The following is a 27,691-nucleotide window of genomic DNA, read 5'->3' on the forward strand; positions in this document are numbered from 1 at the left end:
GGCCTATAGTCGCTCTGAAAATCTATCAGACTGAAAATCTATCTGGTGCACTAGCTGCTTTTATAAAGTGTTTCTGCTGCTTCTGGGTGTTCGGTCGAGCAAATAGTCTTGAAATCCGAGTGTAAAAGTACGTAAGTAATACGATGGTCTTCTAAACTACAATGCGACTGGTCAAGAAAACACTTTATAGCAAAGCTAATAAAGTAATAGCAAACATCTCTCTCCATCGTGATCGTCCTGACCGATAGCAAATACCAAAATCTGATTTTCTTTCGTAATTGAAAATAGCCTACTTTTTTTTCGTGACTAAAACTAGATATCTAAAGCGAGTCATGTCTACAAAGTGTTGCTGTCGGTTTATTTTTTAAGGAAGATTTATAGGTTGTCGTTTAGTGACCCACTAAATACGATGGCTTGATTCTAGGAATGAGTTGATACAAGATTGGTCAAGGCTATGACAAAATATATAAAATTAATAACGTACTTATTAAGGCCTTTTCAGACAAAACTTTTGACTCAACTAGATGGGTCAAAAGGTTGAGGAATGATCAACTTTTATTTTGGTGATTCAACTTGTCTAACTTCTGTTCACACGTTCAAACTCAACTCAACTTGACTCATCTAGATGAGTCAAAAATTTGTATCGTCTGAAATGGCCTTTAAAAGGGTCAGAATTGATTCGATTCCAACTGTTTAAACTTTCATTTCAAAATTTGTACTAGGCCTATGAATTGAAGAGATTTATCGAAAATAGGGCATGAAATCTCTAGAGATAAGCTCTTTCAAGTTTAGAGGGAGAAAAATCCACTGTGATTTTCAATTTTAATTTCAAATTAGACAAGTTCTTGCGAAATATAAACTTAACGAAATTGAATGGGGTGCTACAGCTAGGTTTATGGATCAATTTCTTAAACTCTCTATTATACTCCAACGTCCTGCAAATGTCACACTCATCATTATCTATACTTACTTATGATAACCTAAATTAAGTTTACACGCTTTTATGATCCTCTTTGTTTGAATAGTACTCCAGAAAACTTACAACCTAGTTAACAATATCTAGACTAAACCAATACCTTATATAATATTGAAGTAACTGACACATTGACATAGACTCAAAAGAAAGGGTTTATTTAATATTCCCAATGAATACTGGCGAAACGTAATGACAGCTAGCGAAATAAATACACGCCAGAAATCCATGCACGAAGACCAGTTAACTAACCCTAATATAAATTAAAAATAATCCAAACTCACCATCCGTATTAAAGATTAAAAATAAAAACCGACTCGGAATTTCATTTCTCGGAACTATCTCAATTAAGAATTCGCCTCCTATTAAATGAGTTTTTCACCAAACTTGGAATAAGAGTAAAAGGTTGTTAACGCCTCTATGGCCTCTGGTAATAATGGGTCACACTTCAGGTCGTAGAACTTTGATCCCAACCCCGTCGCCCCGAGTCCTACATCGGTTCTTTATCCTATTTCGTTTACTTTTCACGTACCCTCCCCTCAGGAGTGTGGAGTACCCGATTAAACAAGGCAGAGTTTTAAATCCTTTTCCGAACTAATACCACATGGGGAAGGAGAAAGATAAAAGAACATTGACACGCCACACAAGTAGAGAGAGGTAAAATTTAGGGTAAGCGGTTATAAATCGAATATTTAAAGTTCCTCAATTTGGCCTAATTCTATCCTACTCTTGGTCTAAAAAGTATATAAATTGATGTAAAACGTTGACGACTTCTTTTCATGAAAGGAAAATACGTGCACTATAAACGTTTACCGCCGACTAATGGATTTCTATTGACCTAAACGATTCGATTCCTGAAGAGATTGATGCGTGGTTAGATCCGGAAAACAACCGAATTCTTAGATAATCGTAAAAGTAATCATTCGCTTCAACGTTCGATAACATGTTCGGTGAATCTGATACAATGTTTTTTCTCTTTACCGTTACCGTTCGTGTCTTCTACAAGGTTCCAATTCCATCCTGTACTGGAATTTCAACTCAGAATTGACCATAGAAAAGAGTAGTAAATGGAACAAAGGTTCTAAACGAAGTACAGCTTTCCATCTGATGTAATTTCATCGTGAAAAGCGGCTTCTGTCGCCAGGGGACTATGCTCTTTCACGTTTTTTTTGTAGACAATCTTTCCGCCGCTAGTAGGGACCATAAATTGATCTTTAGGAGTCCCAGAGCTCCAATTTTTTTCCATTTTTTTATCATAATATCGCTAAAAGCGAGAGGCATTCTTTTGAATAATGGACTAAAAGCGTACATACAGGAAAAAATAACAATGATAATAAAAAGTAAGCTTAAAAAAATCACGAAAAAGATTTTTATTTTTTCGGAAGAATCGTCTCTTCCTCAATTGACCCTTTTTCGGAAACATCATTCTATTTTATTGTTTTTCCGATTTTTTTCTTCCTTCTCACAAAGACTTAAGATTAAATATAGTTCAAGGCGAGCTAACAACTCTGGGACGTTTGTACGTGCGTCTAACCATCCCGATATGCATGGTCTGAAACATTTCCAAGGGGGCTGTGACCCAGGCGTTATGTTCATAAACGTGCAAATGCACTTCACAAGGAGTTACGTGTTTCACAAACAATTTCCCACAAACTTAAATCCCATTTTCGAAACACGTTATTCAGTCTCAATTCCGATCATTTCACGCACTTTCTTGTTTCATTGAGAAAACCGATATAACGATCAGCAGTAATTTTCCTTCGCCATCTCTTTGAGAAAATGGGAAAGATTTATACTCTCATCCAAAAGGTTCGGGAATCGGACGCGCAACGTCGCTCGCGATTCGAAACTTTGCTTATTTTCATGTCAACAAATATTATATCACCATATAAGATGGAAATAGGCGACAAAAATGAGAATAAAACAGTTTGAAAGAGAAAGTTTTATTTTCTAGGATTGGAATTGTCGGTGGAAAACCGACAGATAAAATATTTTTTACGCGGTTTGAAAAGCGTTGAAAGGAAATTCGTTTTCGTGTCATTTCGGTTTTGTTCCATAACATTTTTTTATTTTATTTTTTCCTCCGATTCGGAATACTACTTCTCGATCGATTCGAGATGAGTTTAGGAGTGAAAGAAGGAGAGATGGGAAGAGACTGGAAGCTTTTTATCTCGGGCTCTCCAAAATGAGGACTTAAGGTGGGAAAAATAGGAGAGAAAGGGGTCCAAAAGTGGGGCTTATCCAGGGCACGAACGCGTCCCAAAAATTAAATAGATGGAAGAAAGACTAGTGTAAGATATTATAGTTTACGAAGAAACCTCAATTTTTTCAAAGGTATTATAGAGAGTGTAGGAGAAAAACTTCTCTTATATGGTACAGAGTAAAATAAAAAAAGAGAGTCAATATGTCACGTAGGCAAGTATGGAACGCCGTTTCGGCCAAAATTATGTACTTGCCAGGTTGTTATATAGTACGAGGCAAGTTGTTATATAGTACGAGGCAAGTTGTTATATAGTACGAGGCAAGTTGTTATATAGTACGAGGCAAGTTGTTATATAGTACGAGGCAAGTTGTTATATAGTACGAGGCAAGTTGTTATATAGTACGAGGCAAGTTGTTATATAGTACGAGGCAAGTTGTTATATAGTACGAGGCAAGTTGTTATATACGTGGACTTAGATTTATTTTTTCGAAAAATTGGGAGAGGTGACGACAGTAATGGCATCACTATATATATGAAAATAGCTACGGTAAGGAAAGAAATGTCATTTCCCTCGTGAGCTTGGAGGGGGCAAAAAACGAGCGAAGCCGGTTTTAGGGGGACGAGAAGCAGCAGTATATATGGGTGTTGTTATATAGTACGAGGCAAGTTGTTATATATGTGGACTTAGATTTATTTTTCGAAAAATTGGAAGAGGTGACGACAGTAATGGCATCACTATACAGGGTGTTTCTGAAAAGTCCATCACAAATTAAGGGGCGTGTTTATGGGACCAAACTGAGCGGAAAGTACCAAAGAACATGGGGTGTACAACATTTTGTTACGGAGATATGGCCTTCCAAACATTCGCCCCTAAAACAAGGAAATATCCAAAAATGAGGAGTAACACTTAAGACCGACTAACCAGCTTGTTTAAAATTACTAGACAATTTCAATAGCCTTTAATCGAACAATTGATTTCTACCTTTACTAATCAGAAGCGTATAAATGAGTAGAAGTATGCCTACGGTGGTAATGTAAAATTAATCCCAAGTGACATGATGTTTCAAGATCTTCCCAGCACCAAGTAAAATGGTTCTGATTGAAGGGACTTTTATTCGCACAGCGTAAACAACGTTATTTTCAGGAATTAGTCCAAATGTCCACGGGCGGCATTACAAAAACGAGGCAGTCTTTCGAATGATACTTGGACATGTTGGAAGATCCCTGGCTTGTTCCTGTTATCTCAAACCGTAAAAAGCTACGCAAATCTTCATCATCACGGACAACACTCTTGTACGTTAGGTATGACCTTGAGAAAACCTAAAAGGACATCTCGAATGTATTTGAAAAACCCATCTCCAATTAAGGGGCGTGTTGTTTGTTTCCAACAGAGTAAACTCGCCCAGAGAACAATTACAATGCAGAGCCACGTTTCGGCGTTAATGGCCCACAAAGGTGGTCCCAAAAACAAGAACAAACTTTAATTTGTTTCGTTCAGTAAGTGTTTCATGTGTCATAGATAAAACGCCATGATTAATGCACGAAGAAAATGAATTTATTGACAAGTTTTAACATTTAATTGCAACTAGTTACAAAAATTGTTCAAAGTGTTCACCACCCGCGTTAAGGCACACATTAGCACGTCTTACAAATGATTCCCTTACACGTTGAAAAATGCCTGGAGTTTCGCGAATTGTTTGACAGCCGTGAATTATTCGTCGACGTAGCTCTTCAACATCGGGCACTTCAGTCTGATAAACTAAGTCTTTCAGGTGGCCCCAAAGAAAGAAATCACAAGGGTTCAGATCGGGTGATCGAGCAGGCCACTCCACAGGTCCACCTCGACCTAACCACCGCAAAGGGAAGGTCGCGTTAAGATAATTTCGGACCGCGATGCTGAAATGTGGTGGTGCACCATCGTGCATGAACCACATTCTGTTTACCAAACCTAAGGGTACGTCTTCGAGTAGTTCCGGTAAATCGTCCCGTAAGAACTGCAAGTAAGCCACACCGTTTAACCTGGGCTCTAGGAAATATGGCCCAATTAAATTGTCACCCACAATACCACACCACACGTTTAAACTGAATTGTACTTGGTGACTTCTAACGCAAGTTGCGTGGGGGTTTAGCTGGGACCATTGATGTTTATTATGTAAGTTAATAATACCATCCCGTGAAAAGTTAGCTTCGTCAGTAACCAACAAATCCCGTGGGAAATCGATATCGTTTACTTTAGCCAGAAACCACTGACAAAACGCCGTGCGTCGTGGGTAGTCCGCTGGATTCAAACCTTGAACTTTTTGAACATGGAAAGGATGAAACCGGTGGCTTCTGAGGATTTTCCACACGAGCGTATGGTTTACGCCTAATCGGCGACCAACTTGGCGGGTACTTGATTCAGGCTCGTCCTCGAAAATGGTGAGAACTTCGTCTTCTACGGCCTCTGGGATGGCTCTCGCTCTAGGTTGAGGTCCAGCCGGTTGGATTCGTCCATCTTGCCTCAAACGTCTGTCCACAGCCTCGAACGTCAGTCGATTTGGTAGTCGCCTCTGCGGAAATCTTTCCTGATACAAGCGTACAGCTGCAGCGGCATTCCCCTCGGCTAGTCCATACATTAGGTGCATATCCGCATATTCGGCATTTGTGAAGAAAGGCATTGTAACAGACTTCGTTGAATTATGAGTTTAATAAAACAAACACATGTACGTGAAACCTCTTTTATTCCTTTCTTAAAAAACATAGTGCTCTGTTTTAGTGCTCTGTTTTTTAAGAATAGGCGAAGTTCTCACTATTTTCGAGGACGATCCAAAAACAAGCAGCCGCCAATTGGTTTGCTGATTAAGAAAAAACCACACGCAACTTGCGTTAGAATTCACAAAGTACAATTCAGCTTAAACGTGTGGTGTAGTATTGTGGGTGACAATTTAATTGGGCCATATTTCCTAGAGCCCAGGTTAAACGGTGTGGCTTACTTGTAGTTCTTACGGGACGATTTACCAGAACTACTCGAAGACGTACCCTTAGGTTTAATAAACAGAATGTGGTTCATGCACGATGGTGCACCACCACATTTCAGCATCGCGGTCCGAAAACTTGTCAATAACATTTTCTTTGTGCATTAATCATGGCGTTTTATCTATGACACATGAAACACTTACTGAACGAAACAAATTAAAGTTTGTTCTTGTTTTTGGGACCACCTTTGTGGGCCATTAACGCCGAAACGTGGCTCTGCATTGTAATTGTTCTCTGGGCGAGTTTACTCTGTTGGAAACAAACAACACGCCCCTTAATTGGAGATGGGTTTTTCAAATACATTCGAGATGTCCTTTTAGGTTTTCTCAAGGTCATACCTAACGTACAAGAGTGTTGTCCGTGATGATGAAGATTTGCGTAGCTTTTTACGGTTTGAGATAACAGGAACAAGCCAGGGATCTTCCAACATGTCCAAGTATCATTCGAAAGACTGCCTCGTTTTTGTAATGCCGCCCGTGGACATTTGGACTAATTCCTGAAAATAACGTTGTTTACGCTGTGCGAATAAAAGTCCCTTCAATCAGAACCATTTTACTTGGTGCTGGGAAGATCTTGAAACATCATGTCACTTGGGATTAATTTTACATTACCACCGTAGGCATACTTCTACTCATTTATACGCTTCTGATTAGTAAAGGTAGAAATCAATTGTTCGATTAAAGGCTATTGAAATTGTCTAGTAATTTTAAACAAGCTGGTTAGTCGGTCTTCAGTGTTACTCCTCATTTTTGGATATTTCCTTGTTTTAGGGGCGAATGTTTGGAAGGCCATATCTCCGTAACAAAATGTTGTACACCCCATGTTCTTTGGTACTTTCCGCTCAGTTTGGTCCCATAAACACGCCCCTTAATTTGTGATGGACTTTTCAGAAACACCCTGTATATATGAAAATAGCTACGGTAAGGAAAGAAATGTCATTTCCCTCGTGAGCTTGGAGGGGGCAAAAAACGAGCGAAGCCGGTTTTAGGGGGACGAGAAGCAGGAGTATATATTGGTGAAATTTCAGGGGTATTGTACCGCCCCCCCCATTGGGTGGTTTTCTATTGAACTTAGTTTTATATGGAGTGGTAAAGTCTATACCGTTTGTAAAGAGGTCCAACGCCTATAGAGTGCTGTCAGAAGCCCCGGTTTGACGTCACCCACTATGTTCCCATAAAGAACAAGGCGGCCCAAGGGCTCGTAATAGTAGCCACATCGTACCGTAATTAACAGGCGTACAGAAAAAATTTGAGTGAATAGCCCCTCGATGCGCAACCTTTAACTATTGTAAAATTATTACTGAAATTTTTTTACTTCTGTTATAATTATAATAGTGTGACACGAACGGAAAACGTGAGTGAGTACCCCCACGATGCGCATCCTTTAACAGTGGTAAAACGATATACCAGAAAACACCCATTAAAATAAGTACTGAAGATCAGAGTGAATAGCCCCTCGATGCCCTAACAAAAAATTATAACCCTTAATCCTTTACTTACGTTATAATTGTAATATCTGAGGCCCAGAGCTAGTACCTTCTTTTAAAACTCTTCTCGATTTTTGGAGAAATAGACGTAACTTCCAATAATAAACACCGCCTTAAAACTATTCTAAATATAACGTCGGTATATACTTCCTTTTGCTTCTTAAAAATTCCCCTCGATTTCTTTGAATTTTGCAATAGGGGAGTGGGATCTTGGTGGGATAAAAAGCGTGAAACCCTTATTGTCGACGGGTGACAGGAATTTTAAAGGGAGTATTAAACCGTCCATTTAAATTAAGGCAATACCATAATCCTCTCTCTCTCTAGCTTTAAATAAATATCGAGCAAACGTAAAACACAATTCTCAATGTTTTACTTTACTAGTACAAATAAATCCAATTCTTAAACTTACTGTTATAATTCCCTTCCTTTTAAAATACACGAACGAAAAAAATCACCTCACCACAATTCTCTCCCATTCACTCTCCCTTCAATGACGATCGAAAAATTTTATACTGTCTAAGGCAGTTCCCTTTCACGACGCCGCCACCACCACCACCACCAACAGGCCAGGTCAAACTAAGACTCACATCGTAGATGTTCATCATACGATGTGGCTAAAAAACGGAAACAAGCATGGCCTCCCTTTGCTAAAGGCAGACTGTGGTGACGTTTAACATTGGTTCTTAAGTCACAACTGACAGCACTCTATAGTTGGCAGTCTAAAATTCGAGCATACCTAGCTCTGTTGACTAGATGGTCTCTCTTTTTAAAGTTAGGGAAAACCAAGGATGTATGGAGTCAGGGGGTATGCAGATGGAGGGTGGTGAATTTAACTACTTATTTTCATTTTTCCCTATAACTTCAAAGGCACAATGGTTTATGGAATTGTTTGTTAAATGTTTTTGTGATAATAACAGCCTCGACAATACATTTATTCATACTGTATCTATTGAAAAATTAATGCGAGTGCCATTTTGACTTTTCTGTTAATAGTCTTAATACTATTATTTCACGTTCGTCACTGTAATGGTGTTTTGGAATATTTGAGTGAGCTTTATGGATTTTATGAGTCTCTTCTAAGGTGCCGATACAATCTAGATTTAAATGCTTTGGAACTTTATCATAGACGATTAGAAGGTCACTGTTGTATTATAAGAAGCTACTTAATTGCAAATCTAAATAACGAAGAGACTGCTTTACTTGAGTGTAAATGAGTTACATTGCTACAATACCCCTGAAATTTCACCCATATATACTGCTGCTTCTCGTCCCCCTAAAACCGGCTTCGCTCGTTTTTTGCCCCCTCCAAGCTCACGAGGGAAATGACATTTCTTTCCTTACCGTAGCTATTTTCATATATATAGTGATGCCATTACTGTCGTCACCTCTCCCAATTTTTCGAAAAAATAAATCTAAGTCCACGTATATAACAACTTGCCTCGTACTATATAACAACTTGCCTCGTACTATATAACAACTTGCCTCGTACTATATAACAACTTGCCTCGTACTATATAACAACTTGCCTCGTACTATATAACAACTTGCCTCGTACTATAGAACAACTTGCCTCGTACTATAGAACAACTTGCCTCGTACTATACAACAACTTGCCTCGTACTATACAACAACTTGCCTCGTACTATACAACAACTTGCCTCGTACTATACAACAACTTGCCTCGTACTATACAACAACTTGCCTCGTACTATACCACAACTTGCCTCGTACTATACAACAACTTGCCTCGTACTATACAACAACTTGCCTCGTACTATACAACAACTTGCCTCGTACTATAGAACAACTTGCCTCGTACTATACAACAACTTGCCTCGTACTATAGAACAACTTGCCTCGTACTATACAACAACTTGCCTCGTACTATACAACAACTTGCCTCGTACTATACAACAACTTGCCTCGTACTATACAACAACTTGCCTCGTACTATACAACAACTTGCCTCGTACTATACAACAACTTGCCTCGTACTATACAACAACTTGCCTCGTACTATACAACAACTTGCCTCGTACTATACAACAACTTGCCTCGTACTATACAACAACTTGCCTTTTCCGTATACTATATAACAACTTTCCTCGTGTTATATAACAACTTGCCTCGTACTATATAACAACTTGCCTCGTACTATATAACAACTTGCCTCGTACTATATAACAACCTGGCAAGTACATAATTTTGGCCGAAACGGCGTTCCATAGGCAAGCGTCGAGGCGAACCTTCATCGATCCCTTGGGAAGAATTGGCCCTAGTCTCCGAGCCTAACGCCGAATTCCCATTCTCGTTACCGGCAAAATCGTGTCTCCCCTTTTTCTATGAAACTATAGACGCGAGAGGGGTTCTAGTTTGGCTACCGAGTTAGCCACAATAATGCTCCGACGGTGAAAAAGCTGAAAGTGAAAAAGAGGCGAAAAGTAGGAAAAGGAGAAACGTTGGGAACTACAGAAAACGCTTCGCTGTTAAGATCCGGGGAGTAATTTTGGGAGCGGGAGAGGAGGGGAGGGGAGGGGAGGAATCCGGATCGAGCGGAGCGCCAAAACTCGGCGAGAAAAGCGGATAAATAATTCTAGCGGGCTTTCTCCTTTGAGTCCTCTCTGTACGTTAAGGCTAGGGAAGGAGCGATGCTCGTCCCGCGGACTTTGCTAGGGGATGGACGCGATTCCGGAGGAAATCTGACCCGTCGTCTGCTCGCGATTCGGCGAGGTCGGCAGCGGCTTTTCCTTCAAAGCCAGTCGAAGCTCCTGGCGCGTTAGGTAATCGCTCGACTCGGCTGGAACGACGGGCGTGTTTTTGGCCGTTCCGACGGGGATGAGCGTCGTGGTGCCGGGATCAGGAGGACAACGGTACGTTAAAATGTTCGGCCGGTCCACCTCGTGTCTCTTGGCTCCCTCGGAGATCAATTACAGCTACCCCATGAATGGGGAGCAAGCCGATCTCCAGGGACTGACCACGGAGCAAGAGGACACCATCGCCGCCTCCCTACTTCTCTACAGGTTACCCAAAATGCAGGTAAATCATCCTACATTCAGGCAACAATTATATAGCAAAAGGTCCTACAAAATATTCATTCTTAAAAGGTGACCGAAAAGGGGGGACGTTGGTTCGCCCTGAACAACGCGTCCCTGAGACTTTTCCGACGTTTAGAATATGAAGGAAAATGTTCCAAAGTTTCGGCGGAAGTGGTACCTCTCAGCAAAGTTCCCCCAAAAGTTCGAGAAGCTATGGCCAACGCGCCAATACTAGAAGGACGAAATGGGGTCCAAGCCTCCCCCGCCTTGATGGCCTCTAGATTACAAAGCCGGAACCAAATAGCGGACCGTAGCAAAACCAAATTCCGTGACAAAACGGGTGAGTATCAATTAAACTACCCACCCACTCTCCCTACAACACTTTCTTTCAGCCCTATTACCAGGCTCGACCTACTACTCCTTATCGTTTAGACAATAAAGGCAAACTGGCCGCAAACATTTTTACGAGGGATGGTGGGGATTTTATAACGAGATATTTTTCCAAGGTATCATACGGCCGATTAAATTCCCGTGGATCCTCCCTCGGGCCCATTTTGTAGACGCTCCTATATGTATACAGGGTGTTTCTGAAAAGTTCATCAATAATGAAGGAGCGTGTTTATTGGGCCATTTTGAGTCGAAAATGTTCTATGACATTTTGCCGTCCGAGCCACTGTTTTTGAGTTATGATTTGAATGTTTTAGGGATGATCCCTTAATTAGATTACAGTTCTATTTCAATTTTCTAATTAAATTTAAGGGGTCATACGTAAATTACGCCAATTCCAACTTGAAAACAGTGGCTCGGACGGAAAATAGTCATAGAAGATTTTCGACTCAAAATGTTCCAATAAACACGTCCCTTCATTATTGATGGACTTTTCAAAAACACCCTGTATATATATATATACTCTTCTACATCATCCTTAGGTACACACTGGAATTTTAAACTTTACGATTTTGTCGCGCGACACCGGTATAAAGTCGGCCAGGGAGAAAAGCTTTCCCCGAAAGTTAATGGTTTTCCGATAATATCAGACATACTATAATACGCCCAAAACCCAAGGAGAGAACCCGAGTCAAGGGATCATAAAATGATATTTTAATGCACCCTCTAAATAATAACATTTTATATAAAGATCGCTTCGTTGACAACCAAACCGAATTAAATTTTAATAACATGTTATAAGCGATTAAAGTGGTACATAATCAAGTTTCGGATCAAAAGATTTGTTTGCAAATAGAATATAAAACAGATTGAGGAATATATATTTTAAAATTAGCTGTTTAAATAAAATTTGGCGGAGACATCTTGAATAAAAAGACACTCTTGTGACGTCGTCCTGTGCACGACACGTTCTATAGAGCCAACAATGCACAGTTACAACGTCATCACCAAGTCAAACTAATTCAAGTATTTAAAACCATCAAAATATTACGTTAGTCGAAATTAAAATACCACTTTCAGCATTGTTTTATGATTAATAATAATAATAAATATAATTACAAATGAAAATTACGTTTTCAAGGGGGGCAGGGCGATACTTAGAAGTATCTAATTTAGTATACGCCGCGTATTAGTGCACTTTAATACTTAATGGCCGATCCCTTAAAATTAATCTTCCTATATAATTTTTAATCATTTCTATTAAATTTCCCCCTCTCCGAGTTCGGAATTATACAATTTGTAAAGGTGATTAGCAAACGCAACTGCATACGGAATTTCGAAGCGGAAATGACCGTGACACGTAATAAAGCTTCCAAAACTATACGCCTAGAACGGAAACTGAGGAAACTGGGGGGTTGGAAGGCATGGCCCAATTTAGACTCCGGGCCTAGATTAATCGATAGAATAGGCCAAATTAGCATATTATTGATAATAGGCAGCGCGAGCAAAACTTATTAACGATTAAGACATGCCTTAGTAAATCATTTCGCAAAGGCATTGGGATAGCTAACTTTGGGCCTTTGCTTCAAATGAAGGCACGTCATTTTCGGTTTGCATTAAGACGGTACCTACGGTTTTGGTATTCCAAAGACAGCGTGATGGGACTCACTTTATACAATCAGGGTATATTTGTCCTTTCATGTCGTCTGCTACACACATTGGGCTTATGCCGTTTCCAAATGTCATTTTCAACGCAAGTAGTTTGTCTATGCCATATTTGATGGAAGATACATAACACATTGTAAGACATCTCTTTAAGAAGGGAGTAGTAAACTAAGTCTATACCTCAAAACATTGCATCGTAGGTACTTGTCGTAGGGTTAACTTTTGGTTAATTCACTTTTGATGATATTGTACATTTAGGCCTTTGGAAGGGGTAAATTTCCCGCCCCTCCTTCCATCCATCCCTTTCCTTCAAATAGCTCGTGATAAACAGACGCGTCGCGCGGCATCTAAAATTGGGCTGACATTTAGCCCGGGAATGTTGTGGAGTATGAGCTTGGGTAAAGAGTTTTAGGACGAAGTTGGTGGGGACGGCTCAGCGGGTGAACTAGGAGTCCAGAGGGAAAACCGTTTCGGGGTAAAGACTGTTTAAAGATGCAAATCTAGTTAAGACCGAGGATTCCGGTTCCATTCTACCCTACGCACTCTTACGAAAGTCAACATCGTATGACCCGCGTCAAGTCAGCGGTAAAAATCAATGAAAATAGGTGACACGTTCTCACATACAGAGTGATGATGGTACAATTTCGAAAATCATTAATTGCATATATTGGGTACCATTTCTCATCAAGTAAAAGATTTTAATATATACACAACCTTGAAAGCTTTTATAACTATTTCTAAGGTGGATTTCGAAGTTTATTTGGGTCCCACTCCAGTGCGAACGGGACTATTTACCCCTAATTATTTTATAACTTTTAAATTACTTAATTAAATTTAGGTGAAAAAGTCTTCAATAAATATTGAATATTTCGTAAAACTTTCTGACCAAAAACCCCTATAAGTTAGCTTCTCCCTGAACTTTGGTGTTCAGCGGTAAAAACATTTCTACAGGCGCTGTATTGAAAATACATTAGTTATCATTCCCCTGGTAGGCGTCTTTGCCTCATTAGTTAAGAGCGTATGAATATGAGAATTTTGGTTTTTAAATTAGAGAGCTTTTTCATAATTTTGCTTCTTTTGCAAATGAAAACATTTATTACGAATTAACCAATGTATGAAAAAATGTCAATTTATGTTCAAAATAAAGCTTTAAACTACATAAAACAATATAAAATCTCAATATTGAGAACATTATGACTAAAGCTACCTAATTGACGTGTATCGATTTAGTCGTCGCGTCAAACGCGATAATGTCGCTAAACGCCGTTTCTCAGTAACGACTTAAGCAGTTTCGTTAATTGTTTCGTATAATTAAAGACATTATAAAGGTCTATGATCGGTTCTAAAAATTACATTGGAGATCAAAATTCATCTTACATTAAAATTTCTATCCACAGAAGTTTAAATATAAGTTTTAAATATTTCGTGCGAACTGAATGTTTGTAATTTTAACGTAAAAATTAGGCCTAATTCACCCAAAACGGTAACAATAAGTGCAATTGAAATCGGAAAATGTAGAATACATCCAGAGCTGCTCTTCAGTTCAGTACACCATCAGCAACCAGTGTAATGTTGCTGGTCAAAGTTGACCATGATTCTTTCACCATTTTAACATTACCACTTGCTTGACGCGAAGATTGAGGTCGAGAGGAAAATGTTCCGCAAAATACCCCGTGGAATTTTTCCTTTTAACCCCCAGGGGAAAATGAGAAAAGAAAAGGGTTATTAGGAATTTGTGAGGGCTGGCGAAAATACTTCGTTAGCGGTGTAAAAAGAGAGGATACAATGCAAACTGTATATTCCGCCGCTAGAATGGGAAGGAAAACCTTAATCACGAATGATACACGTACCAAACGTAATTAGATTAAAAAGTTCAAATAAGAAGAAAGAATTTTCCTACACCCACGTCTGAAATGAAATTTTATTTTTTTTTTCAATCTTAATTAAATTCACTTCGGCACAAATTTCGAAATCTTCTTAGAGGATTTCTTCTCTTTTTCCTCTTTATTTGCCAATCTTATTTCCTTCTTACAAGCGTCTTTCAAAATGGATAGCCGTTCGAATAAGGGGGGGGGAAAATATGAAGGAAAAGGTCATCCATAAAGGTTTATTCTTACTTATTTTCGAAAGAGCATACGACATTGTACAAGATTCAATGTTAAACGTTTCAAACTGAAGCCTAAAGCAGCGTAGATTGATGTTTGTGAACATAAATTGTTCGAATCTTCTATAAATTGAAGGTGAACGTAACGTTTCAACAATCATTATATTAAAACGCAATTTGAAATAAAAATTTGAAGATGTTTATAATTTACAAGGTACTATCTCTTTAAAATAAAAATAATAAAAAATAAAAATAAATGAAGACATTTGTGTCCCCCATCTTTTTTGACGTTTTTGAAGAGAAGCTAAAAACAAATTTCCCTCCGTTTTCTTAGTAAGGAAATATGTATAAATCAAAGGAAAAAATAGTAAAAAAAGGGAACCGGAGAGTTTCCAAAAAGAGTAAAACGGTAAGAAGAAAAAAAAGGTACCCGAGCCATGCACGATTCTAAGCGAACACGAATAGCCACTCGGCGATGAAAATAAATGAGGAGAAATTCGAGAGAACGAATAAGAGGAAAGCTATAGCTTACAGCAGAAGTGGTATGAGACTAGAAGTGAAGGGCTCTAGCATTGATAGTAGATCCTGGCACTAGTGAACAAATTTGAGGATTTTATGCCGCTTCCCACGCGCTAAAACTAGAGAGAGAAAAATTGGTCGAGTTCCAAAAACATTTCCTACCCCCTTCCCCTCAACCTAAAGCCGCCGAACACGGACCCGGCTCCTTGAATCTAGTTCGGCCGTCTACCACCGCGAGCGTCTCACGTTTTGGAGGGAAAAATTCTGAAACCGCCACTAGAGGGCCAACCGTTTGTGTTTTATCAAGTCTTTTCACTAATGCCGAGTGAAGAATTTGGTTAGCTCAATACTTCTAGTATCATACCACTTCTGCTTACAGGTATAGCCTAGGATAATATATCGTAAAAGTTCGTATACTTTGGAATTCACGTCCAAACTATATACTACACACTTTAACATTAACGCAGTCAACCGACTACTAGATCTTTTATCCGTGTTATATAGCTAGCTGGCTACCTGCTTTTCTCCCCTTAAAGGGAACTTAAAGTACAAGTGAAATGTACGTATTTTAAAATTATATGTTTAGTTAAAGGAAAGGGTCATCCTGGAAAGGAGTGTAACTTTACTGGGAACGCAAATGCAGAGAAAAAAATCATTTTCTCTTTTTTACAGCTTCGTTTCAGCTCGTTTAATTCACTGCTTCCAATTCTATATTACTTAGCTTTTCACTCTTCCTTTGAATCCAGTTTTATACTAGGATGATAGTAGCATTATAGTAATAGTATACAGGGTGTTTCTGATAAGTCTGCCTTAAGTTAAGGGGGATGTTCTTTGGGTGCATGATTTTGAGTCGAAAATGTAACTTCTATCTCCATTTTGAAATTTTCCGGGCCACTGTTTTCGGGTTAAGATCGAAGTACTACTTAACGAATAACTCCTTAAATTTCATTATGTAACTGATTTAGACAATGATTTCTAATTTAATTAAGGGGTCATCCCTAAAACATTGAAACTCGAAAACAGTGGCCCGGACGGCAAAATGCCATAGCACATTTTCGACTCAAAATTAAATTGTGCACTCAAAGAATATCCCCCTTAATTTATGGCAGACTAATGAGAAACACTCTGTATATAGTACAACATCAACAACAAGTGTTTGGTCCCTCCGTATTTTTATTTATTCTATACGTATTTCGCTTAAAAGTCTCGTATATGGCAGTTACACGGCGTGTTGCTAAGGGTAACAGGACTCCCATAGAGGACTAGCTCCCTCTCCCTTTTTTAATCAATCTTTTCATCCTGGATGCTGTAAGAGCAGCACGTCAAGTCTCGATCCTTACTCACTTCAGCCATCTCAGGATCTCACTCTCTTCGCATCGCTAGTGCATTTCAATACGCTTTCACGGGGGGCCGAAAAAAAGAAATCTAGGTTTCATCTACGCTAAAGCAAGGGTACCTACGTATTATGTACCTGAAAAAAGAAATAAAATAAAAAACTAAAAGAACTAGGTAGCTAGCTGCTTTTACGTTTTTTAGACTGGAAAAATACGTCTTGGTGTTAGAGAAATATTTATTAAACCGAAGTTGTATTGTAACAAATTTGAATATTTGTTAAATTTTCAGTACGGGGTGTATACCTTATTTATAACTTCTAATAATTTACTTTTGTTTTAGTTATATTGTATATGGAACTAAACTTAGTAAGTAAAGTTCAAGAGAAAGAAATATTTATGAGAAAATGCCATTTTTAAGCAACAAAGAAATTCTTTCTCTACACAGATTATATATATTTTTACCCTCCCACGAATTCTCTATTGAATTCGGTATCTTTATCTAGAGTAAGAGATTAAGAACTGTAGCTAAGCTTCCCATAAGGAAAGAAATTCTTTGATAAAACTCCTAAAAATAAACCCTTAGGGGCAATAATCAATTTTCTTCAAGATTTTTTTTATTTATTTCTCCTACTCCTTCGTTTTTATCAATTTCCTTGAAAGAAATGAGAAAAAACTCAGAAATCCATTGTCGAATATGTCATGCCAAATAGCTATAGAAAAATTGTATTTCTCATTAATTTAAAATTTTTTTACAGCAATATAATAAATTATTTTTCATTGCGAAAGGCTTGCACTATGTAATTAAACTAGTAATTAACAACGAGTCAAATAAGCCAGTGTCAATACTGTTACGTAATACACCGTGGAAGAGATTACACCAACACTTTGTATGAAAACGTAGCTATATGTTTCTCATGAGCAATTAAAGATAACACAGTAATTACCAATTTTAGTATACCGATTTCAATATTGTGATTTTCAGGTGCCATAAGTTGTTGATGTGATCTCTTCCACATTGTATACCCAATTTATTTTCTCTCTATTCCTGGCAGCTTTTCAAATAAAGTGAAAACTGGGCGCGAATTAAAAATAAATTCGATTCCATTTCGCCTATGCAGAAGTGAAAATAAGGCTTGGCTTTTATGAATTTCAGAATATATTCTAGGTCCTATATAGCTTGGTTTTTTTCTTCTTTATAAAAAGACAGCCAAAGATAGACGCGTGGAAGAGAAAATGGGTGAAATTTGAAACGACATCTTTATTTAAACGATCCACAGCCGCCCGCCTCTCAATATCATCCACATCACCATCACCATTTAGAGTTCAGGCATGCAGTTTTCTTCTCCAACATCTCACTCTCCTTTGACTCTTTTTCTCTTCATTCGTCAGATCAGTTTCGGCATGGATAGAGAGAGAGAGAGAGAGAGAGAAGAGAGAGAGAGAGAGAGAAGAGAGAGAGAAAGAGAGAGAACTTTATCATATCCATTCATAGCCTGCTTGGGTCTTACTATCCCACGTTACCTTCCAAGCCCATTGTCAACATATAGGCCATCTTTCCTGGCCAATGTCTTTCTTAACCCTCGGTTCCTTCCCTATATTATATTCCTAAATGAAAATGGGCTTGGCGGTTTATAGAGGGACGTTCCACTAAGTTATCTTTTCTAGACCAGAGATAGAGAGAGTACGTTTAAAAAGGTGTGAAACAAGCGCTTCAACGTACGACCTTCTAAAAAAGGACTCGGGCTTAAACTATGGAAAATAATCAATGTATAAGAGTGAGCCACCCCTCGGTATCTTGGGACGGGAGCAATAAAAAGTTCCGTGGTCGTATAGTCAATATTTACAAGGTTGGCTAAGAGGCTTTAATGAGAACAAATGACTAAGGACCTTCCCTTTAACATAATGGGTTAGAAAATATCCCACCCGTTTTTACAGGATTTTTTTTTCTTCTTCTAATCAGAAGCGTTGAATTAATCCTCTTAGTCGATGGTGTCGAAAGGAAAAAGGCGCTTTATCAAGAAAGATTCGCTTCAGTTTAAGCAACAGTCACTAAGCTTAAGTTGCTTCTTTAAGGGTTAAGAATTTTTATTTAAATATATAAGATTTTCTTTTTAATCTTAATCAGCTGGGTTCTTTTAAAAAGGGGAAGATTTCTTCCATGGGAATTTTAAGATTTAAAATCACTCGCTCGATTTGCGAAATGATAACATTTTCCAACAAACACATTGTGCTTAATTTAAAAGAACATATGGGGGGTGTTTTTTGGTGAAGAAACAGTGAAGGCATAAGCGCGTTTTCCCATGATCCATTGCGGTGGTTCATGCGCAATCAGCTAGGCCTATTATCTCCATAAGAAATAGCATTACGCAGGATAATCCTATGGCGATTATCTTCCCCTAGCATAATATTAAGTAAAGCAAAAATAATAATTCTTGTCTTAAGCATTCACGCTTCGAGTATCAACAAACTGGAAAAGATGGTCAGGGGATTAGTTCCGCTCCGTTATACGGAACAAAACCCCTTACATTTTGAGTCGATAGAAAAGACTCCTTCAGGCAATGTTCCCCATCTTCTCCTATTGGCATAGACAAATTATTATTAAAACAGTTCCGCGAAATTCATCTTTTCTTCCATATTCTTCATATCAAACGGAAGATTTTCCATAAAAATTTATACTTGATCAAGAATTTAACAGATCTTTTTGAGATAAGTCAACTGTGATACTCGGCGAGCGAGCTTTAACTATGGCAAATCATTTCCACGTCTGCGCACTAGAAAATATGCTCTGCATTTTTTGCGAAGCCACGATCTTTAAAATATTTTTAAATCGTTTCTTTTATATAAATATTAACAAAATATAATCAAGTTAATGGAATAATACAGACACTAGACTCTAATTCTTCTTAAACTAAAATATCAATATTGGGAAGAGTATAATTATATTTTTAACGAATTTTGAAGCAAGATTAATGGGTTTTATACAGCTTTCATTTTAATAATATATTTAAAAAACAATTATTAAAAAGCGTGATTTCTTAGTATCTCTCCCCTTGTTTAAACTAAAGTAAAGCCTTAAAAATTGAAGGAAATTTTACCGAGGTTTTTCTCCCTTTCGGTTAAGGGGATTATCTACCCCTCCAAATCCTTATTCACGCCTCCACTTTGAAGAATTATAATTCCGGTTCCAAAAGAGATAATGGGAACTCCTTGTTGAAATACGAAATAGCTCTACTACTTCTTCATTTTGATAACAATACCTCGGGTGGTTACAAAAATCATGCCTCAAGTAACTAAGCAAAAGATCTCGTTCCATCCCCCTTTTTTCGTAAACTTCCTTCGTTGGTTTGAAGGTCCATATCGAAGGGTGTCACTACCTCTTTAAAATGTAATCGTTCCCCAGTCGTAATAATAATTGGGTAAACTTTTGTTCGTGCTATTTTAAGGGCCGTTTCCGACGAATGTACCCCCTTAGTAAATGTAGTTGTAAGTTTATAAAAAAGTAATTAGGATGGAACCAGGTAAGAGATTATTGGAGGGAAAAATCGATAAAAGCCACTTTAGGTTGGCTCAATCTCTCTCGCTCTCTTTTTTCTTCTGTCTCTATCTCAATCCATCCCTGGAGCAAATTAATTAGTATAGCGTGACTAGGTATAGCGTCGAAGGGAAAAATTATTGGGCAGTCAACCAAGCAAGAACTCGTCATTATTTTTATAGCCCCGTGTAAAAGTAATTAGAATATATTACTGTTTAATCTTTACGACTTTACTTGGCCCCTAGTGACCAATCAGGGACCGTGCCGCCAGCTCTGTGCTAGAACGTCGTATCATCCCCCAAGCAATTCAAGCACCCATCCAGTTTCTAATTATTTTGAGGGAATTAAAATAATAAGGTCCACCACTTTTTAATAATTTGTCATTAAGCGTGTACTGATAATCCTTGATAAATATTGTTTATGAAAGCTGAAGCACTCTGATACCCAAGCAACTCTGTGCCATTCACAACAAAATTGAACTTATTCTAAGACCCATTCATTTTAAGTGATTGTACAGTAAAAAAGGGAGTCAATTTCTCGATACACTTAAAAGTAGTCCTTAAAATAAAAAAGGTTTAAGAGTTTCCACACATAAGTCCAGGGACTGTACTCTAGTACTTAACATAACTTCTTGGATAGCTCATTGGCTCCTTTGGGTGTAACTCACACTGACTGTAGAAGGTAGATGTCAATGTTTTCTTAGCACTTCAGGGGTCGTAAGTTCGCGACTCTCGCCATGCACGGAGTCAATTCCCTCTTCTTCTTAGGGCGAGCGAGTTTCTGGACATAGAGCTGCGTTTGGCCCCGTTTTATTTCAATCGATCAGGGGCGTCGGGCGCCACTGCTGTTTCGGTTTATCGGAATCGTATATTATTATTAACGCCAGCCAGGGAGTGAGGCAGCTGCCCACCCATCCGCCCGACCCTGCCCTGCCCTACCCCAACAGATCCGCTGTATACGTATATGTTTCGACATATTGGCCATATCGGCCGGGCTCTATTTGGCCCCGGGACTCTCAGCGCGGAAAGAAAAAAAAAATAAGTAGGAGAACCTTAACTAAATTCCAAAGGATTCCCCAATAGAACAAATAACCAGTACACCGATACAGGGTGTTTCAATACGACTGAAAACGATTAGCTCTTTTAGAAATTATGCCCTGGGAGATAACATAATTTTTGTTAAGTCGAACTTGAAAGAGCTAACGTCTTTGTACACTTTTTTCGGTCAATTTCTTAAACTTCTTAATTATATTTGATTCATTTTCCAAAATAGGGATGAAACTTTATGTAATAATTCAACCCCATTTATTCGATCCATTTGAATTGGAACCAAATATTATTCAATAATATCCCGATTTTATATCAATTTGACTTAAAATTCGGAAATGGTGAATTGGCTTCGGGAAATATTTCCTGAGTACGTCAGCGCGAGTCCAAACTCCCTGTACTCTCTTTCCTCTATCTTTCGATATAAACCAAACCAAATAGTAATGCAAGGGGGTGGAAAGGGTAGGGGGGTCAGCTTAACATATTCCACAGCTAGTTTTGGGCTTGGAGAAAGGAGCGAACATTTGCCGCTAGGGTTTTCCAATCGGCTGAGTTGGAATCCTTTAACGTACAGACGTTGCAGAATTAATGGTGGTCTTATCTTTCTTTCTACCGAAACTATAACAAGCCGCGTAGTTCTGCTGCCCGATAAGGTTTATTGGTAGCCTGGAAACCCCTAGTTGGCCTCAATAGAACCATTCGCCACCCACCATCGCCGGAGGAAACTATTCCTGAACTTCCTATCGTAAACCGCAAAGGCCACTATGACGGATTAGTCCAATTAATCGTGAATTTCGGCGGTCAATACGTCCACCTAATAACGGTCATTTGGACCAAGTTTCCCCGCCATATTTCTCTAGGCAATAACTGACTTCTCCGCTCTCAACTATTCCTCCACGCTCTTCACGACCTTTCCCAACGCCTAACACCACGAGTTCCTTGTATTAATTAGGTTCCTTTTGGCGCTCGCTACTACATTCCTATGCCTAGTTGTTCGGGCTACTGGCTAGCATCCCTCGATAATTCACGCGCTTCATTAATTATTTAGTTCTACCTCTTTTCCTTATTCCTCTGTTCTAGAAAAATAATAGCCTTGTCGCTTGTTCTTTTCGTTATTCGCGAAAACAAAATGTATTCTACCTTATTACGAAACTTGTAGGAGCTAATAAAGGTCAGATTTAATTTACATAGGGCAAGAGTCTCAACCGTGGATGGAAACATAGTGGTATTTAATGGGAATAATGAAGATATAACACAGTTAAATCCATTAAGTCTAAAAATATCCAAAAATCAATTGTTTATAAATAACATTCTCAATACAATGCGACCACATCAAAAGAGACTATAAAATTTGAAAAACTAACGCAAAATATATATACGAACGACTTAGGTAAAAATTAAGTAATTTAACATTTTTAATTACTTAAATTGCTATTAAAACTTGAAGATAACCAGCAGAACAAAACAAAACAACCCAGAAGTTAAAACTAAGAGCAGACATTATTTAATTTCGTTTATAATGTTGTGCTTTACAGTTGAGCCTACTTTTCTGGTACAACAACTGAACAGAAGACAACAACACACACACACGCACCCACACACACACACACTCCACATGGCTATATTTCAGCGTCAATTCCGCGAAACCGAAACCGCATTTTAGGGTTTTCATCGTTATAATTAAATTCTTGGTATAATATTTTTGGCCTTTCATATTCAAGCGAAATAGGAGGCAAGCGTCGAAAGCATAGAGGGTAACTGTAGAAGTCCGGGAACCTTACGTAGTATCTTCTCTCTCTCTCTCTCTCTCTCTCTCTCTCTCTCTCTCTCTCTCTCTCTCTCTCTCTCTCTCTCTCTCTCGCGGGTCACGAATCTAATTAAGGGCTTTATTAAAATTATAGCCCGGGCAATATAATGGCCAGTTTGATATTCCAAAGGTTTTCTCGGGCTACAAACTAAATTCCCCATTAAAATTTCGCTGCTTGAGGACCAAACTGGGTGCGCGCGGGGGCTTTCGCCCTCAAAACATTTTTACATCCTTTATGTTTAATGATATTTCTCTCTCGGAAATTAGGAAACAAAGGGGAAGAAGATGAAGAGGAGGAGGAGGAAACGGGTCAAACGACGAAAAAGGGTTACCACAAGATAGGGAGACATTTGGATGATGAAGATAATGACGATACCGCTTCGTCCAGAAACGGAGACGATGACGTCACTTCCTCTTCCTGTACGGAAGACGATGATGAGGATAGCCAAGATTTGGAAAATTCGGTAAGTTGGAAGTTGACATACGGGACTTTTATTAGAAACCATCCTCAGGTTTTAAAAAAATCATCCAAGCGTTTCCCTCAACAATAGGCATACTAAGGTTGTATTCTAATAGAAGTTATTAATAATCGACGGAATGGGTATGTGCATCCAAATAATATTTTAAAACTAAGGTTCCATTCTTCAGAATTGTTTCAAAGGTTTACGTGAATTTATGGTTAGCTAGTAAAAAAAACTTTCCCAATCATTTAAGGGGCTTCTTCTGGAGCATATATGTTAGGCGTGTTAAACATTTATACAGGCGTCCGTTGGAAACGCATTAACAAAATTACCCCTAAGGTCTTTTCGTTGTTGAAGGATAAAATTCACATGTTTTTTTTAAGATTTATACCCGAAATAACTTTAGAAATATATTTTTCCTTGGAATTTCAACATCCAATAAATCTCTCCAAAGTGTAATAAAAAATATCTTCAATCAATCTATTGGTAAAATGATAATAAAAAACTGTACAGGGAGGAATCGTCGACGACGATTCGGAAACCGATTTCCAAGACGATGAATTGACGTGCAACGTTTGCGATCGAACATTCTCTAACGGACGACAAATGGCTCGACATCAACAAAGAAGGCGCCATTTCTGGTGCTCCGTTTGCGAAACACTTTTCCCGGCTCTGTAAGTCGATACCTCGATCATTTCCTTCTTTTTTTATCAATAAACTCGTTCGAGGGTTTTCCATCACTAGATAAATTAGCACCACCTCGGCGGGTTGGGAAAGAAATTCGATCTCGAATAAACTGATTATTGAATTACAGCACGGCCTTGGAAAGGCACAAACAAAATTTGGACCATTGGAGCGACGAGGAAGAAGAAGGAGATGGAGAAGAAGATGAGGATGAGGATGATGATGATCAAGACGAAGGAGAGGGGGAAGGGGCCAAAGAAAACAGCGGGAAAGCCACGGGAGATGGTGAAGTGACGTCGGAAGACGACGAAAGCGCGTCGCCGGAATCCACAGTCAGAAGGAAATCCGGCGAACAAGAAAGACTTCTTTAGTGGGCATGGAATCCAATTGTATCAAAACCTACCTCCCTAAAGCCTCTATCAATAATAATTTGCATTTCAATTCTCTACCTTATACACGAAAGAAATTGCGTTTCAAATCCATAATTTTACACAATATAAAGAACAGCATAAAATTTGTTTGCTATACATGATGATAATATGAACTACTAGACTTAATATGAAGTGAAAGAACTGAATTTAGCATCTTTCCTAAGGAATGTTAAAAGCTTACACCCGAACACCCCTTAAAAGCTCGCTCAACTAAACATAGTTCTGAACTGGTTAATATATTTCCGAATCTCATTTAGAAATAAAGCACACCTTAATCAAAATAATTTTCCGGCTATAATTAGCGCTCTTCGTTCACCACTGAAAAAAGTCCATGAAAATTAAGCCACTAAGTATAACTACACCAGGTAGTCTTAAGTCTACACGAGTCCCTTGATAATAAAAAAAAAATTCATTTCACAAGGAAAATCCTTTTCTTTTTCGAGTTCCCGACGTCACAGAGGCAGTAAAACTCTGAAGAAGATTGGTTAAGACAAGAAGATACGATAACATTTTTACGGGCCAATCAAAACGTTGAAGATGAAAGTGTAAAGGTACTTAAATTGAAACAGCTCATAGGGAGAGAGAGAAAAAAATAATTGGGATAAGTAAACACGGTGTAAAACAAACAATACGAAAATAATCGCGCAAAAACGTCTCAGTCTATATATTTTCTTTCCTTTTCTTTACTTATAAACTAAAATTTAATAGACATGCCTAGAGGGAATCGTATATACGTTCTAATTCTAGAAATACTAGTAATTTTGGGCCAATATATATATGGAAAAAAAAATATTAAATAAATACGCCAGTAATTTTATAATAAAAAAAGTATATAAAATAAATTAATGTTATTTAAGAGAGGATTAAGTACTAAATTAATAACGAATGAAAAATAAGTTACGTCTTCTCGCCTTAATAATTAGAGATGAAAATTATTATATCGAAAAAAAAAAAAAATAATAAAAATATGGGATTGGGTGTAACAAGCAACAAGCTGTTTGAAACTTTGAACAAAAAATATATATTTCACAATTTTATTTAAAGAGATACACCAAACTAGAAGTTTTTCTTTTTTAATCAAACGAGCGTATCCCTTTGAACGTTTCATTAATTAAAATCCCTAATATATTAACAATTTAAATTTGTTTCTCATTTGAAAGAGCATTTGAAATAATGAATAATGAATATTGGAATCTACAAGAAAGGTTAATTAACTAGTAAGTCTTGTCTGCGAAGTGGATGACGTTGGAGTATAAAATTCTATTGGCCGACTGCTTCGCACATAAGCCTAACCAAGTTAATTGCTTACATCTTTAATATCTCCAGATATGCCGAACATTCATTATTTTCGCATAAAAATTAAAAGCCTCTAGAATCGCCACTTTCTTTCAAGAAAAGACCACGCAAAACACTTGGTTGCAAACCTCGGTACTAAAAGCAAAGTAACCAAACTACACATGCGCAAAAGAAAGTAGGTTCGCTAACCTCTGAAGTTCCTTTGTTACACCCACACACCCACATTGGGATAAAATTCTTCCAGTGCCGAAATAAACAAAGAGAGAGAGAGAAAGAAAACAAAACAAAACAGTATATCGAAATTAAAAAAAAATGTGTTGTTTTTGAGGGATAGAATAAGAGAATGTGTTTGTTTGTTTGTTAATATTTCTCTGAGCTATAAAATAAACAAATAAATAAATAAATAAATAAAATAAAAAATGTTCAAGAAAAACGTTGTCAAATTCCTTCTTAAAACAAATAATTGACTTAATTCACCTAAGTATATTGGAATAAGTAGTTTTCAATCTAGGAGGATTCATAACTATTTGTGCAAATGGACGAAAGTTCAGACTTTTTTATGCTCCAAGTAGCATAGACTCTTTGCCTAAATGGTATGAATTCCCCTAGCATGAAAATTACGTATGTATTGTCAAAAAAGGCCATGAAAACTTCATTACAATTGCACACACATTTAAGACAGTCATATAGGCTTATATTCACGAGGGTGTTGTATAAAATTATGGTTTTATCGTATGAGACAATGTTATATTTCCAAGCCATTCTTAAAGGTCACCAGAATATCGAGCCATGCCACGTTCCTAAGGTAACCAAGGAATCAAAGTAACCTTAGACTAAAAGAAAAGACGTGTTTGCGTCTGTGTTTCCTCTATATGGGTTAAGAGATCTACAGTGAAGGGTAAAAGGAGGTAATGTAAGGACCATCGTATTTCACGACACCTCACATTAAAAATTTAAAAGCGGAACGTAGGGTATTATATGGTGAAAGGAATAAGAGGATAAGGTAAGTTTAAATTTCGAATAAGTTAAAATTCCAAAAGCAGGTATGCATACACATACACATACACCCACGTATTATTCTTTACCGCAACCATGGATGATGTATACTAACAAATAAACCAGGATTCGTATTGTACAAAGCATGGGATTTGATATAACACCCTAAAAATTAGGTATTTTTTTCCTATTTATCAGTTAAAGTTTGGTTATTTCATCTTTTTCGACCTTTAATAACTTGATAAATGACGGACGACATAAAAGTCAATATATATAATCAATATTTAGGCCGCTTACGAAGCTTCGTCTTTTTCATCCACTTTGAAATACCGTGTAGCGAGATTGAATTAAATTTTAGCTTTGGCAAAAACCAAAATTATGTCTTCGTCACGACATGCAACGCCATAACTTCTAATAAAATTTCATTTCAATCACCAGGGAGGAGTAAAAAAGGAGCAGTATTGTACGCAGCTTTTAGACTGACAACCTGTACATCTTGACACCCACAACGGGAGAGATAGAAAACTTGGCTATCGCTTATCACGTGGGAAGTGGCATCGGAGTTCCCGCAAAAAAACTCGCACTACGAAGTGCCCTCTCGCGATAATCTTGGGAAGGATGAAAAGCAACCAACAGTTGGCTGTTCTGTTAGAGAGAGAGTAAAATAGTAGCTCAATATACCAACAGTAACCCACGTGACAAGACGGAACCAATGAA

At 37.9% G+C, this 27,691-nt stretch overlaps 3 protein-coding genes across 3 annotated transcripts in view; 1 reads left to right on the plus strand and 2 right to left on the minus strand.

The window, feature by feature from the left end:
- Gyc32E (Guanylyl cyclase at 32E) overlaps nucleotides 1-27,691 on the minus strand; it is a 49,256-nt gene that overhangs the window by 18,775 nt on the left and 2,790 nt on the right. The gene's annotated exons all lie outside the window — the stretch shown is intronic.
- LOC149661595 (uncharacterized) lies at nucleotides 4,710-5,833 on the minus strand. Its single transcript, XM_089843116.1, has 2 exons — nucleotides 5,237-5,833; nucleotides 4,710-5,170 (listed from the first exon to the last, which is right to left on the minus strand). Exons 1-2 carry the CDS (start codon nucleotides 5,831-5,833, stop codon nucleotides 4,766-4,768), a joined length of 1,002 nt encoding a protein of 333 aa, XP_089699242.1. The 3' UTR covers nucleotides 4,710-4,765.
- LOC149661596 (uncharacterized) lies at nucleotides 10,121-26,339 on the plus strand. The gene is made up of 5 exons (XM_089843117.1): nucleotides 10,121-10,713; nucleotides 10,782-11,052; nucleotides 23,374-23,570; nucleotides 24,081-24,241; nucleotides 24,382-26,339. The coding sequence occupies exons 1-5, from the start codon at nucleotides 10,513-10,515 to the stop codon at nucleotides 24,620-24,622; spliced, it is 1,071 nt and encodes a 356-aa protein (XP_089699243.1). The 5' UTR covers nucleotides 10,121-10,512; the 3' UTR covers nucleotides 24,623-26,339.

The sequence above is a fragment of the Phalangium opilio genome, unplaced genomic scaffold (assembly GCF_054372755.1).
Source record: "Phalangium opilio isolate 3A_F unplaced genomic scaffold, DU_Popi_V2 ptg000070l_1, whole genome shotgun sequence".
In the NCBI taxonomy this organism is placed as follows: Eukaryota; Metazoa; Arthropoda; class Arachnida; order Opiliones; family Phalangiidae; genus Phalangium; species Phalangium opilio.